The 16,099-nt window shown below is 34.5% G+C and overlaps 3 protein-coding genes across 4 annotated transcripts; 1 reads left to right on the top strand and 2 right to left on the bottom strand.

Annotated features, from left to right (window-relative positions):
• Positions 1-218: 218 nt before the first annotated feature.
• On the bottom strand, positions 219-2,882 carry LOC143425764 (adenosine deaminase). The gene is made up of 4 exons (XM_076898753.1): positions 2,514-2,882; positions 1,542-2,133; positions 1,043-1,366; positions 219-625 (listed from the first exon to the last, which is right to left on the bottom strand). The coding sequence occupies exons 1-4, from the start codon at positions 2,719-2,721 to the stop codon at positions 238-240; spliced, it is 1,512 nt and encodes a 503-aa protein (XP_076754868.1). The 5' UTR covers positions 2,722-2,882; the 3' UTR covers positions 219-237.
• Positions 2,883-5,039: 2,157 nt separating this feature from the next.
• On the bottom strand, positions 5,040-14,326 carry Hydr2 (abhydrolase domain-containing protein 2). Of its 2 annotated transcripts, XM_076895132.1 has the most exons (8): positions 13,681-14,326; positions 9,348-9,520; positions 8,140-8,307; positions 7,461-7,647; positions 7,144-7,342; positions 6,905-7,055; positions 6,063-6,264; positions 5,040-5,567 (listed from the first exon to the last, which is right to left on the bottom strand). In XM_076895132.1, exons 1-7 carry the CDS (start codon positions 13,833-13,835, stop codon positions 6,095-6,097), a joined length of 1,203 nt encoding a protein of 400 aa, XP_076751247.1. In that variant the 5' UTR covers positions 13,836-14,326; the 3' UTR covers positions 5,040-5,567; positions 6,063-6,094. The 2 variants fall into 2 exon arrangements, with proteins under 2 accessions (XP_076751247.1, XP_076751240.1); XM_076895125.1 differs by lacking the exon at positions 5,040-5,567 and having other exon boundaries at positions 5,661-6,264; positions 13,681-14,325.
• A 1,303-nt stretch (positions 14,327-15,629) lies between these two features.
• LOC143422595 (small lysine-rich protein 1) lies at positions 15,630-16,057 on the top strand. The gene has a single exon (XM_076893366.1). The coding sequence runs from the start codon at positions 15,745-15,747 to the stop codon at positions 16,024-16,026; it is 282 nt and encodes a 93-aa protein (XP_076749481.1). The 5' UTR covers positions 15,630-15,744; the 3' UTR covers positions 16,027-16,057.
• The last annotated feature ends 42 nt before the right edge of the window (positions 16,058-16,099 follow it).

Here is a 16,099-nt window from a genome sequence, read left to right as displayed (position 1 = left end):
CAATTACATCCGTTCGTGTTCTACGTTTGGTACACATAGATATAGTAGACTGTGAAGGGAATTATAAAACATACCTCAATTTGAACCACCAATTAGCTATTAAATACTATGTAAATGGTTCACGATATATTTCTCTTTTATTAATTACTCTAGGTCTCATTATCGGACTAAGTAATTCGATTAGACTATTCTTTAATTATATTGAACAATATAGTAGAATAGACAATTTACAATTTTCTAATAAATATTATTAGCAACATTCTCAACAAAAGCCTGCCATTTGTTTCGCCAAATAGCTAGTGCTTGTTCTGTCTCAGAGTCATTCAGACTACTATACAAAAGGGAGTTCAAAGCTAACTGTTTGAGACTCCTGAGATCAGCGTGTCTCGACATAAGCGCCATGAAGGCCTCGTAGAAATCATAACTAAGGCCTTTCGCACCCCAAAAACTAGGGTCGTCGTTAGATATCACCAATGGATATCCTTCGGCGAATAACGGTCTGGCAGCGTGATTTCTAATATCGTCGACGAGTTTTAGAACTTGGTTCGAGATCGGGTTTACTTCGATGGCGATATTCATTCGCCTGGCGATCTCCAACAGGAATGGATGGGAACCCAACGCGTATCTGAATAGAAATAACGTAAAAAAATTGAAACGTGAAAAGATATCGTTCGAAAAAGTATCTCGCGGACGTCATCTTTTACTTGTGTTAAATTGGTCAAAGAGATTAGATAAACGAGTAAGAGGAGTTGGAAAAATTTCGTAGACTTATCAGATTGGAATACCTTGATAAGAAAAGGGCTTTTCCTGAACTCCTCATACAGATCTAAATACGATACGTTTTCTATCATTCTCACCAATACTCGAGAGAGTTCTTCTAATGATCCCTATATTTTTGAAGGAATAATTAAAGAAACACTCTATGGATCTCTCAACTTATCGGTATACTGATCTAGTCGATCATTATCTACGTACAATTCTCAAATTTATCTCTACAATTGGGAAGACCGAAAGTAAATTAAATTTAATAGATTGTATTTACCCGTGGCCAATACGTCGAGTATTTAATAAAACAGCATCGACAAGGTTCTCGTCAGTGGGGGTGCCTAACCAATTCGTTTCTCCTGCGTGAAAAAAGAAACTGATGTTACGATCCGCAGCATCCCTTAGCAAGTCCGCGAAATCCTCAAGGGTGTGTCCTTTATCCTCCTGGCCGACTAGATCGAATCCAGCTACAAAGTTCGGATACAATTCCTTTAGCTCTATCATAATTTCTATATACTCTTTGACCTGTCTGCGATTGCAGGATCGTACAGGAGCATAGATCAGTTTGGCCCCTATGAAATCCGGATGTTCCTTCTTGAATCTGAACAAGGAAAATTATTTATTAATGTCCAGTAATATAATCGATTTCAATTTTCTGATTCGTTTGATTCTAGAAAAAAATCAGTCGGTTCTTATAAAAAACCGAACCGTGTCAAACTCTCAGCACGTATCAGATTGTTAAATCCTTTAAAAAAGAGAGAAAAAGGAAATCTTACCTTTTGGTAAGTTTCTCATAGATACCAACTAGATCTCGAGGCTTGTATTGCGTACCATCGAAATCATACAAAGTGGGCAAAGTGGATCGCAGTTCGAGATACATCACGTTGTCCTCGTACAATTCCTCAAGAGCTTTGAGGAAATGATCCTCGTACACGGGCCTGTACGTTACCAAGGGATTGATGAAATTAAAGATGTCTACGAACTTGTCCCACGCTTTGTTAACGTTGGAATAGGTGACTGCAGGATCTTTGCAATACATCGACATCCTCTTCTTGATCATGCTGTTGACAATGTTGCCTCGAACGGGATCCTCTCGTACTTTCTTCAAGAGTTCCCAGCCACATGATTTATCGGGCACTCGGAAGAAATGCAGTTTAACAACACCTTTGTCGATACAGACGTATAGATTGTCACGGAACGTAAGATTCTGGTACATGTAATCACCGCTTACGAGTGCAGTGTCATGAGAATGGAGCACCGCTCCTTTCGGCATGTGACGGAGCAACTGAAAAACCTTCGATTTCTCAATGTCTTTCTTTGCCTCCAGGAAGTTTCGTGCCGAGGCGAACAGTAGAGGATTTTTAAAACCTGCAAGGATTTTTATATGGACTTATATGGAAATCTTGGATAAGATGAAAACAAAGAAATAGGTGATTTCGATCTGTGCAGCTTTGTTCCCGCGGCGATGAATACGAAAGACGAAGGAACATAGATCGGGGAATTATTCCAATTATAAACAAAAAAAAAAAAAAAGAAATATTAGTCGATCGACTGTGAGATCAACAATACAACATAAAGCAGAATGCCAAAGAGCTGTTATGCCATACCGTTTAAACGTAACGACAAATAAAAGTATGAGTAGACATGTGCTGTGTGTATTAAACAGATTTCCGGTTTTAGTAGCATACTCTACCGATCGAACTTGTCACATTCCAAGACAATATCGTAGTTTTAAGCAGCAAACGAACCGGCGTCCAATTCTTCCTCCTTCGCTTTCATTAGGATCTTGTTGGCGGCTTGTTCAGTCTCGTTTAGCGTCAGATTGGCCCCTATCATCAGCCGCTGCTCGTACTCCAATATTTCATTACGAAGGCTCGTGTAATTACCATGTGGAAACGTGACAGTCACGCCCGCGTAGGCGAGCAGCAGAATGAATGAAAAAATGAATTCCAACATGATTACTAAGTTGTATCTGGTGAATGGCGCCTGTTCTATATCGTAGAGGAAGCGGTAAGGCCGGAGGCGTGCGATCCGATCACCTCGACTGTTTGCACTCTACTGACTGATCGTTTCTGCCAAGACCATCGGTAGTTACTTCGTACAGATGGGTCGGAATATGTGTAGAACTCTGATGCTTGTTCAGCTGTCTATTTCCCTGCTCCAAATTTGTGTGAACAGATTTATTATCGGTTATATGTAAGGCTGAAAAAACTTGGAAAATTTTGGATGTTTGTCATTTATGCGGGATTTTATTTAAATTTCTGGAGTAAGTAATTCAAACAAACGATTTTATTATAGTATTTTTTATACGTATCTGTTTGAGCTAAATTAAAAAATGTCTTGTGAACATTATAACAGATTAGACAACTTGTTATTTATTCCAAAAATGAAATTTTATTTTGTAAATCTTTATAAAGTGTAGGGAGAATTTTTTGATAAGTTTAAAATCAATTGTTTCGTTTCTGTTTTACAATGTAATACAAAATCTGGCAATTGTTGTTTTATTGCGAGTTTAATAATACCATGTGTGAAGTATCTCTGGATTAAGTTACATGGAGGGGTGAAGATATCAATTACGCGTCATTAGTCAAAACAGATAATTACTTCAATCTTCGCAAATATGTCGTAAAAAAACACAACTTAGTTATGTAAATATTCGCAAGAGAATAAGTCATTAGAGACACTTGAACAAATTGAAATTTAGGACTGAAAGAAGCGATCTAAGTTGAATGGTAACTATTAAACAAAAATAAATTAATTCCAACACAAATGTAAAAATTATAAGACATACATTCAATTGTGGAAAAGATTTATTTTAAGTGCAGACAATTCGTTTAGTTACAAACTACAATCAGTTTGGCAGTAACAAATACATAAGTTGTGAGAGAAAAACACAAGACACTCGCAATAGCCTCGCTAAATTACTTAAATTTAAGTTTTTAAAACTGGCTTTTTTTATTAATTTCTTAAACTATCAACGCGCGAGTTACGTTTAACATATTTTTGGAAAAAATACTTTTATAGGGATCCATCCGAAATTATAACGATCTATTTGCTGAAGAGAAAATGTTACAAAATTGTTTCTATAGTTTCGATCAATGATAACAGCAGAACTTAATGTAAGGCACCCTTTGTTGTAAGCACCTCATGTTTACACAAATACACAGCTATCAGTCACACTCTAAAATACACATAATGGTGCAAACTTTCTGTATTTTGTCAATCCATAATTGCTCGAAGTCACTGCAGTAATTTATTGTTGAGTAACGTATTAATAATACGTAGTGCATTGTTCAAACGTTTCCATTTCTTGAATCGATACGGTGCAGTATTGTGCAAATAAAATATACTGTTAAAAGAAACGTTGTTGTTTAAAGAAACGATAACATCTTGCAAAATTAATACTTGCGTGTATTAACTTATCTTTGTGATCGATTATGATAATTCCCTTAATTCCAACAACTCGTTAAATGCACGCATTAGAAATATTTGTAAACCTACATATATAAATTTTTGTAATTTTATTGCTACCAGTATATGGCAATGTTGGATATATTAATTACTGTTCCAAAATATATCGATAACAATGAAACGACTGTTATCAGAAACCTAATAACAATCAATTGCACCTCTACACCTGTTCAATTTATAATACCTAGAATAAATAACTTAATATCGAAACTTATGATTGAAATGTTTAAGTAATTGTATTCAGTTGTTCACCACGTGAACGTGCGTGAATGGTATTATTGTCTTGTATCGTTTTATGAAGATGCTAATGAATGATTGGTGGTTATATTCGTAGAAAGTGTGTCCCAGATTGATATTTGATGATTTACCTTATTGTATAAATTTACGAATTGAATAAAAATGATATTTCTGTTTAAGGATACGGTAATTGGACCATCATTTTTTTATGTCTTTCCATGATGAATTTAGAGATGAAATGAAATTAAGTTTTCACTTTCGAAAGTATGAGCTATTTTATATATATTCTTTTGTATAAATAATATATAGTTCAACGGTATAACTATTATATAACTTAACTCAACTTAGTACCACATAAGTCAGTTTGCACAAAGAACGAAATTGATAAATCTGTACCTAGTAAAACCAACATTTTTTGTTCAATTTTAAATGCAATGCACGATATAGAAACAGTTGTACAGCGTATTACACAATGCATTAACTTTACAAGGACGCATATATAAGTATGTATATATATATACATATTATATAAATCATTAAAAAGGAAAAAAATTACGAACACCTTATTCTATAACCAAACGACTATCTTCTAAGTGATATAATTGTAGAAAAAATACACACTCTACAAAGTATATATTTCGCGTTAATGAAGTTTAATACGCTGTTCAAGTAATAAATTATGCCTAAATTAAGTCTCGTGTCACTGGAACACAAAACGAGTAAATACATGTTTTTTGGAGCGGACAAAATCGAAAGTGTGTGTATGTATGTTGCACACACCGTGTTCCGCTTCTTATTACTCTTACACGCCATTCCAATCATTCAATTCTCGTGTTCATTCCGTCACATGTATATTATTAATTGAAACATACAGGATGTATCACTTCATTTATCAATCTTCCATATTTTTATTACTATCAACAATGCAGCGTTAATGATAATGGAAATATTTCAGATGTATAAATTATATGAAACACCCTGTGGTTTAGTAATTGAAAACGGCTCATCGTAAAGAGGTTACAGTCCTCTTTGTTATGCACATTTTAGTAGTGTCTTGCTCAGTGTCTTCGACAAAATTGTTAGTTCTTCAAAATCTATAAACAAATTTTGTTTACATTTTTTTTAACATCAAAGGATTTTAATTGAGATATAACTGGTGGTGGTTCCTTCGAACATGATTCTACACGTTCCAATATCAAACCGCCCTATCAAAGATCCCTGAGTAAAAAGCGTTGATGACCAGGACATCGAAGAAAGATAAATTGTCGTCGAAACATTGTGCTAACCGTTTTAGAAACTTTTGCAAACGATTCCCTCCAGTTATATTACCGAGGCTATAAATCGTTTGTCTTATACTTCAAGATAGACATAAGAAATATGTTACACCTTTTAAAGTTAACTCGCTCGTTTGAATGCGCGGTTACAGTGAACAAAATCTCGGGAGTCTCGAGATCATGTTCAGTTTGTTTTACGTGTAATGTGTAGTCATTATTTCTTAGGTCTCGAACCAAGTTCGAACGCGAGATCTTCAAACAAGATCGTAAATATGAGCCATGATGCCGCTTGACGACAAAAAATATATTACTTACAAAGTAATCAGCGACAGTGAAATTAAATTACGTTAAGAGGCTTTCAGCGATTTGTCTGCATGCGCTAACGTGAGAGACCCTATGAGAGACACCACTGTACGGTCCAGCCATGTTATAGGGTTTGGATACAGAAGGCCACCTTCGTAGAATCCCAAATGTCCTCCATGAGATAGCTCTATGTACAGTGTGTTCGGATGATTTTCTAAAACAGAAGAAGTATACGAGATCATTTTTATTAATACGTATATGATCTACTATAGCATATACAGAGTGTACATCATTCTCTTGTAGAATATGCATATAGTTTAAAAGATATTTTCACACGAATAATTTGAATATGTATGATAGCAATAGAAATTTTCGTAATTGACTATGAATGTATTAAGACAGACCTCTTTACATATCAAAGGTACATTCGTTTATTGATATCCCTGTCAGTTCACTCACTGTTTAATATAATCATGGGCAACTGTTACTCATACAATGTTTTTTGTGAGACTGATGACATCGTTATTTTAGTGATATGTTGACATGTTGCAAACCCATATATTACGTATGACTGTTCTCGAGGTTAGGCTGTTCAAGGTTTAGATCAGCTGTTTAAAATCACTTGTATTTTAAAGAGACGATGTCTATGCCGATATGTCATGTGTGTCGCTGATTACGGGCTTTTCGTCTATCGACACAGACGCACGATAAATACGTGAGTTCTTTTACGCGTACACGTCATTCTGGTTCTTCGTACAGAAGGTCAGTTTATAAAAAAATGGCCTTAACCGCTAATCTATTTAATGCTTTTACGCGGTCCACAGACCCCTGAACGGAAAAGTAGGAATACTTACTGGCGTGCTCCTTGATGGGTTGTAGTAACAGCTCAGGTACAATGGGGTCATCCAACGCGTTGATGAATACCATGGGGGTCGTGATGTTGTCCAAGTAGAACAATGAGCTACTCCATTTGTACAGTTCTTTTACAGACCTAAAGTTATGCACCTGTACAACAAATAACACACAAGTTTAATATAGGTGAAAGTTAAATAGACTCTGAAGATAATTTTCAATGTAATAGGATGTACTCCACCTTTCTTGTGTATGCTTCATCCAGTTCAGGTAATGTCGCGGCAGAAATGATATCCCGTTCGTTCAAACTATACTTTTGTTTGACTTCTTCGGAGAGCAGTGCATTCTTATGCTTAAGTATAATGTTCTTCACTGACTCCGTCATTATATACAAGTAGAAACGTCGAAAATTCTGCCAGTTTAGTAGGAACTTTGTACCTCTACGCGTAAAATGAAACAGAGTGGGAAAAGTAAAATGTTAATAATTAATCTAATATCGGTTTTGTGTTGTACGTGAAGATGTATTTGCTAACAATTTTACACTCGATTCATACTTACTCAATGGCGTTGTATCCTTGGCAAATAGATATACCGCCAATTATACTAGACAATTTATTCGATCCTCGTTCACCTAAGTACTTGGTCACAAGGTTACCGCCCAAGCTAAAGCCTATGCAAATTATTTTTGTATTTGGATGCTTCTCTATCAGAGACTGTAGCATCGTATGATAATCATCGGTGTGTCCTGCAAAGTTCAAGTCGAGCCAAGGGTCAATCACAAATTCAATTAACACTACGCCGATTAAACTGCACACGAGATCCTTGCGTCGTTCATGACATGGGTTGTACTGATCAATATTATTCACGTTTCCATACACAAACAGTATCCTTCTAGGAATTATCGTAAGTTAACAGTTTTACACAATAAAATATAATATTCGATCAATGTTATGTAAATCTCATCTAAGCCATTATCATTTTCATCGATACTTTAATTAACCAGTTTTAATTTATTGAAGATTATAATCTATGGTCGAGGATGGTATGAATAATATAAATTAAATTCTTTATAAACATTATGACAATAATTTCAAATTGATAACGATTTAGCAAACGGACACGGTTTATGTTTGGAAGCGCTGAACTGCGAGGAAGAAACGTTAACTGCTAGACTTATTTTAAAATCAAAATAATTATGGAAAATTGTTGCTTTATATCATATATGCTTTACACGTACCATACGTAAAGATTCGCGGCGCAGTAACCTTTACACTGGAGAGAACTCCAACGTGATTAAGTACAGCACATCGATATCCATGGCACTGTGCAAAATGCACGAATGTTCTAATATAAACGCTTTCGGAACTATTGCAGATTCCAGGGCAGATTGCAATTGTAACATCATCTGTAGTAAGATAAAAAACATGAAACGTTACTTCTAATTCATAAACACTCACTTATACGCTTACAAAACATTAATCAATTTTTAATTTCCGTAACATTTTTATAGCGAGACCATGGTCCAACTACAAGTTTGACATGCACAAGGTTTAAGTTATTCAATAGAATTGATTTTCAGTATCTACAACCTCTCCATGTATATAAAACAACGATGCATATACTATCCTTTTTCATGAAAACATCACGCTGTTTACTTTTTATTTTATAACTTTTTTAGTACTTTACACATTTATTAAAGCACTCTTTTTGGAGCACGTAAAGAAACATTGACGTTAATTGCAAGCTTATCAACTAGAAAACTCTTCAAAAATTACGAAAAAATGCTTGTATAAGTAAAAGTCATTGCGTGTGACGTATTTAAGACTGTATTTATCATTTGTTAGATGCATAAAACAGTGGCCAAAATGACGCAATGCATCTACAAAACATAGCATTAATATATATGTATATAGCGTTGATTACGAAATACTCTCATTCTTGTCAGATGATACGTACGCTAACATAAATAATTAACCATACTAATGATTATATATTTTATAATTAAAACTTAGAATGTGAAATTTAGTCTCAATTTAACGATAGAGTTTTTTCAAATGCAAGGTTTACGGCAGAGCCAAGACTGACCGCCATTATTGAGAGTTTCCCAGATTTGTACTTTCACTTTCATTTAACCGATTTTTGCCTTTCACTTTCATTATCTGTGTCTTTAGATATTTTTTTCTACAGCCAATTGTCCTGCCATAAGCCTTGGACGTTTTGGAGGTCACACAGCTCCAAATGATTCCGCGAACACCGGAAGTCGAACCAAAAAGCCTGACGAAAGTTCTATAGGGTCGCTCGAATTGTCGTTTATCCCACCATTCGAAAAATTTATTCGTTTTCCTATGGAACGTAGTGCGCTGAAGACGCAGGGAATGGAGAACACGAGGTATTTTAGTTATTAGACATTTTTTGGAGTTATTCGGAATTATGAATGAAACAGACCTTCGTAATCATTAGTCAAAGGCTGGTAAAGGTCGTAAGTGAGAGTAGTCTCATCCGGAAGTCCGATGTATACCCGTTCTCCAATCGGCCAAGGGCAACGGACGCGCCCAATGATACTGTGAACGATCGTCTGCACGTGACCACTGAAACCCCATAACCTTGTTGGTTTGTACCTGAAACACGCAAAGAACTGTGATGCAACATTATTAGGAGGCGTGAATACATAATTGTATTTATCTCGGAAGTAAATAAATCTTCTAATATAATTTCAGAAAGTAATATACATTGACATTAATGTTACGGATAGATTTCTCCATGACGAAGTATCTTAGTAACATAAACTCTTAATTTATTACTTTTTTAGGAGTGAAACATTGTGCTTCTTTCTCACAAAAATATGAAGAACAGAGCATGGTAGCTATTCGAAAGTTATCGTGAACTATTTTAAGCATGAGGACGTGTTTTTATTAGTGAGTCGTAGAATTTCTTTCACCGGATAAACATTTTGTATACGCTCTAAGTCATTAACCTCTGAAACATAATTTTTTCTTCGACTTGAACTAGTTCTATACGCCTCTTACTCTACGCACGTCACGTTTAATTCATTTTAAAAGCCGGGAGGAACAACTGTTCACCGTTGTGAAAGTATGTTTCTTTTTTCACATCAATTTCACGCGACTTTTGCCGGTAGAAAAAGCGAAGTTGAACGTGGCAGCGGAGTATTAAGTCTTCTTCATTGCAGGGTATAAACAGTTGCAATGGAGCATGTACGAAGCCATAAAAATTACTAGTATTTAAACGGCCAGCATTTGCGGAAAATACAACCTACCGCATTAGTGGCACGACAGTGGAAATTGTTTAGTTATTTTCGTGAAAGGGATTTCTTATCGTAGACGTGGCGGCTCGGTTCAAAAATCTGCGCATTTCTTCATTGAGCTATTAAATAAACTGTGTTACGAAACTATGTTAACGACGACGATAGTTAACCCATTTGTATCATAAGTGCGCGCATTTCACTTAGGCACTTATAACTAAAGGGCATATTATACCCGTGCATATTGGGCGCGCAGTCAATGAAAAGTGGTGATCGGAAACATTTACACCATGTCCATCATTACCATCAAGATTTACCGGTCAACATTTTCCAGCCCTTATCAAAACAACTTCATCGAAGAAAGCTTGCAAACGTTGTACAGTCTGTTTATCAGAAAAAAAGATACGTTTTACCAATATGTTAATTGTCATGTGGCATTATGCATTGATCATTCCAAGTCTTATCATGTTGGCAAAATAATTAGATTCCATTTCTTTTATTATTATTATTAATCTGTAGTGAAATAAAAGTTCTTTAACATTCTTTATTTATGTGATATTGTTTTTAATTTATTTTTCATATTTTGAAACATTTTCATTTAAATATAATCAAACAAAATTTTTGTGATAAGAACGGATTTTCCACTTTTCCGTGTGATGAAAATGGGTTAAAGAAGAGCTCTTTCTCTGCCTCGTTGAGCAAAGTAGATCAGCTGTAAAATTTTACTACGATTTCTACTGGCCCCAGTGTGCTACATTATTTTCTCGAACAATGCTTCAATTTTTTGTCTATTTAATTATTCCACTTAGAAAAAGAATGTAAATTAAGGTTGATACCGCTGCTTCATATTCGACTTGTTGGACTATGTTTATCTGGAAATTTCGTTATAAATGTTCAGTGCCAACACTGCACTTTTTGATACCTGTCATACTATAGTATGCTTTAGCTCAGGTGAAATGTTTTATCTACTTCTCTATAATTGGAATCATAATTTTAATCTTATATCTTTTATATAATTAAGAACGCGAGAATTTTAGTATGAAATAATCTCGAGACTTGTTGATAAATAAATGACGATCGGACGATAGAAAATTCCTTTACGATAAAACTGCTATAGTTTCGTATCGCGTGTAGGAAATGAAATTTATTATATTAATCATGCAGTAAGTGAAACTCCATTCGTTCCACGTGAACAGTCAAAACATACTTATTTAGACGTCGAAACATTCTACGATTAAACAAAGATACGACCAAGACTTCCCGCTTGCAATAATCGTTTTTTTTTCATACGCATTAAACATTTCGTCGCGAAGAATGGTCGTTTACAATTACGAAAACAGAGAAGATCCAAATGATATACACGAATGTAATTAATAAGGCGAGCTACTAATTTTTGTGTTATTAGCGATAGTAATTGTACCTTTATCATTATTACTCTATTTGTGCTTGAATGTAAAAAAATTGTTTTCTAATAAGCTTTTTTTTTAATATTTATAGCCGATTGTAGACATGAAAGTTGGGATTGTTCTGGTTCTTTCCGTTTCTGATATGTTACGATAATGAATGGTGCGACAGGTTTGTTTACCAATCAGAATAAAGCGATAATAATCGATGATGGTATTCAGGCAAAAACAGTTCGCGAAAACGAAACTGTATCGTTTTTCGCGAACTTTCTTCCAATTTAGATATTGTTTCTTATCCATATACGAATTTTACTGATAATTTAAACAGTTTGATGTATTTCACGTAGAAGATGATTTTATATGGTTAACGCATATCGTTTGCAAAAAGGGATGTCATTCTTCGTACGGAAGTAAAAGCGAAAGCAGTGAGATTATTATATAGGAAACATGATCACTCACGTGAAGTGCAGGCACTCATTCTATGGAAATACGTCGGTTGAATAGCTCTGGTTATTACTTAATATCAATTCAACTGCGTTTAAGAACGTGGAGGAAAATATTTGGATTTAAGGAACAAAAAAATTTCTCCCTAAGTATTAATACAAAAACGTCCGCTTATTGTATAAAATATTTGATATTTACAGTTTTTAAGTATTTTGGAGTAAACATATTAAAGCATTATCGGTGGTAAAGAAGCAAAAAATGATATATGATGTCTGTACACTTCCTTTATTATAATCTCCAGTACCCAAGAGAATAATTTGACCGACTGCATTATTTATATACATAAATGTATTCACATGCTTGGTCCTCGAATTATTCCATTGTTTATAGATAAAGAGAGTTCACGGAGTAGAAAAAAAATGTACCAATAAAACAAATATGACTCATCTTATATAGTCGAAGATAAGTTCGCCACGTTGGAAGATAGTATTCTATTAGTCACAATCTTCCGATAAATGTGATGCAGGCATTGCGAGCCGATTTTTTAGTGAGGTCACAGCCAAGATCAGAACTGATTATACAATGTAAAAAATGGAAGTGCAATGTTAATATTTTTTACTTTGATGTTTTGTCGATACCATTTGTTATTAATACCATTTATTATATTTTATTTCTATCGTAGATATTTCATACGGCTTGTGTTCAGTGAAACTTATTTGAAAACATAGCTGTGTACATTAATGAAATTGTGTACACACTTTAATCAGTAGGATATGACCGATCGGGTGAGATGGTTAGATGAATGTGAACGTAACTTCACAATAATGATTAGCGTGGCACGGACAAATGTGACTGATTGAGCGCTACTTTATTCTTTAATCGCGAAAGGCTATTTTTGTAACGTTTTTTTATTTCGAGGTAACTTGGTGCAAAACAGTAAGGAAAGCTATTTAACAGGTGAGAATAAACTACTGTATTCTGTTTGTTGCTATTCCTAATTACAAATTTATTTAACATTATGCACGTGCATATCTCGATGCTGCTTGCAATAAGTATTTAGGTTGTTCGGTTGGTAATGAAGAAGGGCGATAATAATTATTTAACTATACTTTTTTCGTAAATACTTACAGATAATAATTAAAGTGCAAATTGATTTTTGGACATTACACTTTCAACATTTTAAACATGCTATGTACATTATGAAGTTATAAAATGTACGACCTACCAAGAGAAGAATGCAACGATCGGGATACGTAACAACGGGCATTGCATTTTCTGTGACACGTATCTAGTGACACAATTAGAAAGATTGATAGGGTCATTGTCTATTAGTGAAAACTAGATCACAGCTATGCAAAACTATCGTTCAAGTTACGTATTTTATCTTTCGATCGTTTTTTGAGGTTTCGCGAATTTTCGGTCTTATCGATCGGTAGTACACTTTCTAGATACTTAATATTCCAAGAGTTTACAAGGTATAAAAAGCCATTCGATTGATTAATTAAATTCACCATGTATGACTGATTTTTGTATACGTATAATATCGTACACGTAAGAAATATATCCGGCGCCCAAAACTGACCTAACCTCACTTTTCCTTGGCGGACACCATACATATGGGAGTGCAAAATATATAAAGCAATTAATCGGGTAAAGAAATGGAAAAACTTACGGTTCTGCGATGAGAGGTGCGATTTTAAGGACCGTCGTGAGAAACGATTGATCTTGACAGACAATTAATGGCTTCTGGGGTGCACTGTTTACGTTTAGTATCCTAAACAGGATACATAAGATCACAGCGAACACGGCCAACAGTGCCGTGGACATGATTCTCCTTTTGTCTTGTTATGCTACAAAAATTTCTAATTTCCTTGTATATGTTCCACGTCGATATTCCGCTTGATATCGACGCACAAAAAAGAATGCTCGTGCTGGTCGTTCCCGTAGGACGGAACGATGTGCACTGTGAGAATCACCAAGGACTACGACCGCTGTTGCGGTGATGATACTTGAAAACGTGGTTACCCACGGCAAGGACTGTCTGCGACTGTATTTCGCATTTGTTTTACCGGTATTTCTTGATGGTCGATTTGCGCGTGCCTCTTAAGTAGCTAAGTTCGCGAAAACTCCATCTGTCCGCGTAATTTGAAACTCCGTTACAAATTAAAATGGGCCAGATAAGGTAAGCGAAGATGTTAGACGACTTTGTCCCAGCGATGGAAAGAGCCGTAATTGGAATGCAAGCCGTGATATATACAACTTGTGATGCACTTCTTGTTATTGGGAGTCCGCGCTGGTATTATCAAACCATTTTCTCTTCCTCCTATTCCTTACGTTAGTTCTACAACATAACCGATTTGACTATACAGAATTATTAATGCAATCAATTCTTTTAGCTGTATTGGTATTTCCAAGCAAGCAATTAATCTTAACGTCTCTTGCAAGATTAATATTTGTATAGGTTTAGTTACGACTATGATCGATCGAATATAACGAATATATATATATATATATATATATATATATATATATATATATATATATATATATATATATATATATATCGTTGAACACTTCAGGTATATTAGTATATAGAAATAAATAGACTGGTGATGTATACGTAAAGGTGTACAAAAAGTAAGTTTATAAAACAGCTTAACCTTGACAGTAACCTTTCTCTTTGATTTGAACAACATTTTTTTTCTTATTAATAATGACGTGTATACATACTTAAATCATATTGTATGTGATATTGCAATGTATATGAAATGAACACTATATATACTTTATTTCCACTTTAAAATATTACACCGTAACAATGTAATTCATAACTGAGTAAATTGTTTTAGAATTGCAATAATTAAATTTTAATATGTTGTATATATGATCACTGGTAGATATATCGATAGAGTATATCGTTCTCCTGCACTGAAATCATTGTAGCAGCGTTCTCAAATTAGATGATGGTTTAATCTTTTTGAGACTGCGGACGTTTCATGAAGCAATTCACGAAATATCGTGTCACTGACCCATAATTTGAGTCGAGGACACTGTTTACGGCATACTTTAGTCGCAAGTAAGGTCAAGGTCGTTCGATATATTTGCTGGATCGAGATTTCGATAATTGATCAACATGATTTCTATTTTGTAGGGTATCGATACTTCTAAATATGATAATCATGTAATTTTAAAGACTGTATCGTGCGTGGCAGTCATTTCTCGTAAATCTCAATTTTTCTAGAAGATATATAAATGGAATGTTATTTAAATTTTTTCGGTTATCTATAAGTAAAGGAAAGAAGGGTGGGGACCTTTTGCTCACGTTTGTAATGTCTAAAGTCCTTCGTGAAAAAACAGAAACGAGATTAAAAATTCGCGGCTAAATCGAAATTAAAAATTTTCATTTAATTCCAAGTTACTGTGCAACATTACCGTAAACAACCACGTTCACATATTTCTGCCTTAATTTTTAAATATTTAAGACTTGTAATGGCAAAATAATTGAAATTATTGACGTAACCGATGCCGTGGTAACCATTATTGAATTAACAGCGTTCATAGTAATTTACATCTAAGCCTTGTTATATAAGACCTTGGTTATACGTTTGTTTACAAAAACGTTCATTAATCAGTCAGTTAAAAGTTTTACGTTCATGTAATTGAAACGCAAATCAATTCATTTTTTTCTGCCAAATAATACGTATCACTGCTTACTTAGTACTGAAGAATCAAAAGAATGCGAGGGAAGGGTAAAAAAAAGATGGCAAAAAATAATGGAAAAAATGAAAAGGCTAAAAATAGTAAAAATGGCAAGAATAGTAATGGTGGTAAAAATAAGGGAACAAAAAGGTCAAGAAAGAGTGGAGGAAGGGCAAAATTCTCTATGGATATCTTCAATGAAGAAGCCATGGAAAATGCTTATTATACTTGCCACAATATTATGGATGTATTGAGATGCAGAGGATTCCCTTGGCCAGAAGCCCAGAAAAAGAAAAAGAAGAAGAAAGGCAGAAAATGAATAATAACACTCCCAAAGCAGACATTCTTAAAAGGTACTGCCAAAAATATATTTCTTTTTCTTCGTATAACTT

This window comes from Xylocopa sonorina, chromosome 1 (genome assembly GCF_050948175.1).
Source record: "Xylocopa sonorina isolate GNS202 chromosome 1, iyXylSono1_principal, whole genome shotgun sequence".
Taxonomy (NCBI): domain Eukaryota; kingdom Metazoa; phylum Arthropoda; class Insecta; order Hymenoptera; family Apidae; genus Xylocopa; species Xylocopa sonorina.
The sequence above is the reverse complement of the archived record's forward strand: the minus strand, read 5'-3'. Positions and strand labels throughout refer to the sequence as shown.

What these genes read in the sequence shown, in the direction of transcription:
- Hydr2 (XM_076895132.1), bottom strand. Translation starts at nt 13,835, where the DNA reads ATGTCCACGGCACTGTTGGCCGTGTTCGCTGTGATCTTATGTATCCTG. An exon ending in GCCGCGAATCTTTACGTATG is followed by an intron (nt 7,648 to 8,139) that starts GTACGTGTAAAG and finishes TGAACTTTGCAG; the next exon opens with GACACACCGATGATTATCAT. An exon ending in ATGAAGCATACACAAGAAAG is followed by an intron (nt 7,056 to 7,143) that starts GTGGAGTACATC and finishes TTTGTTGTACAG; the next exon opens with GTGCATAACTTTAGGTCTGT.
- LOC143425764 (XM_076898753.1), bottom strand. Translation starts at nt 2,721, where the DNA reads ATGTTGGAATTCATTTTTTCATTCATTCTGCTGCTCGCCTACGCGGGC. An exon ending in GGAGGAAGAATTGGACGCCG is followed by an intron (nt 2,134 to 2,513) that starts GTTCGTTTGCTG and finishes AAATCCTTGCAG; the next exon opens with GTTTTAAAAATCCTCTACTG. An exon ending in TATGAGAAACTTACCAAAAG is followed by an intron (nt 1,367 to 1,541) that starts GTAAGATTTCCT and finishes TTCCTTGTTCAG; the next exon opens with ATTCAAGAAGGAACATCCGG.
- LOC143422595 (XM_076893366.1), top strand. Translation starts at nt 15,745, where the DNA reads ATGCGAGGGAAGGGTAAAAAAAAGATGGCAAAAAATAATGGAAAAAAT.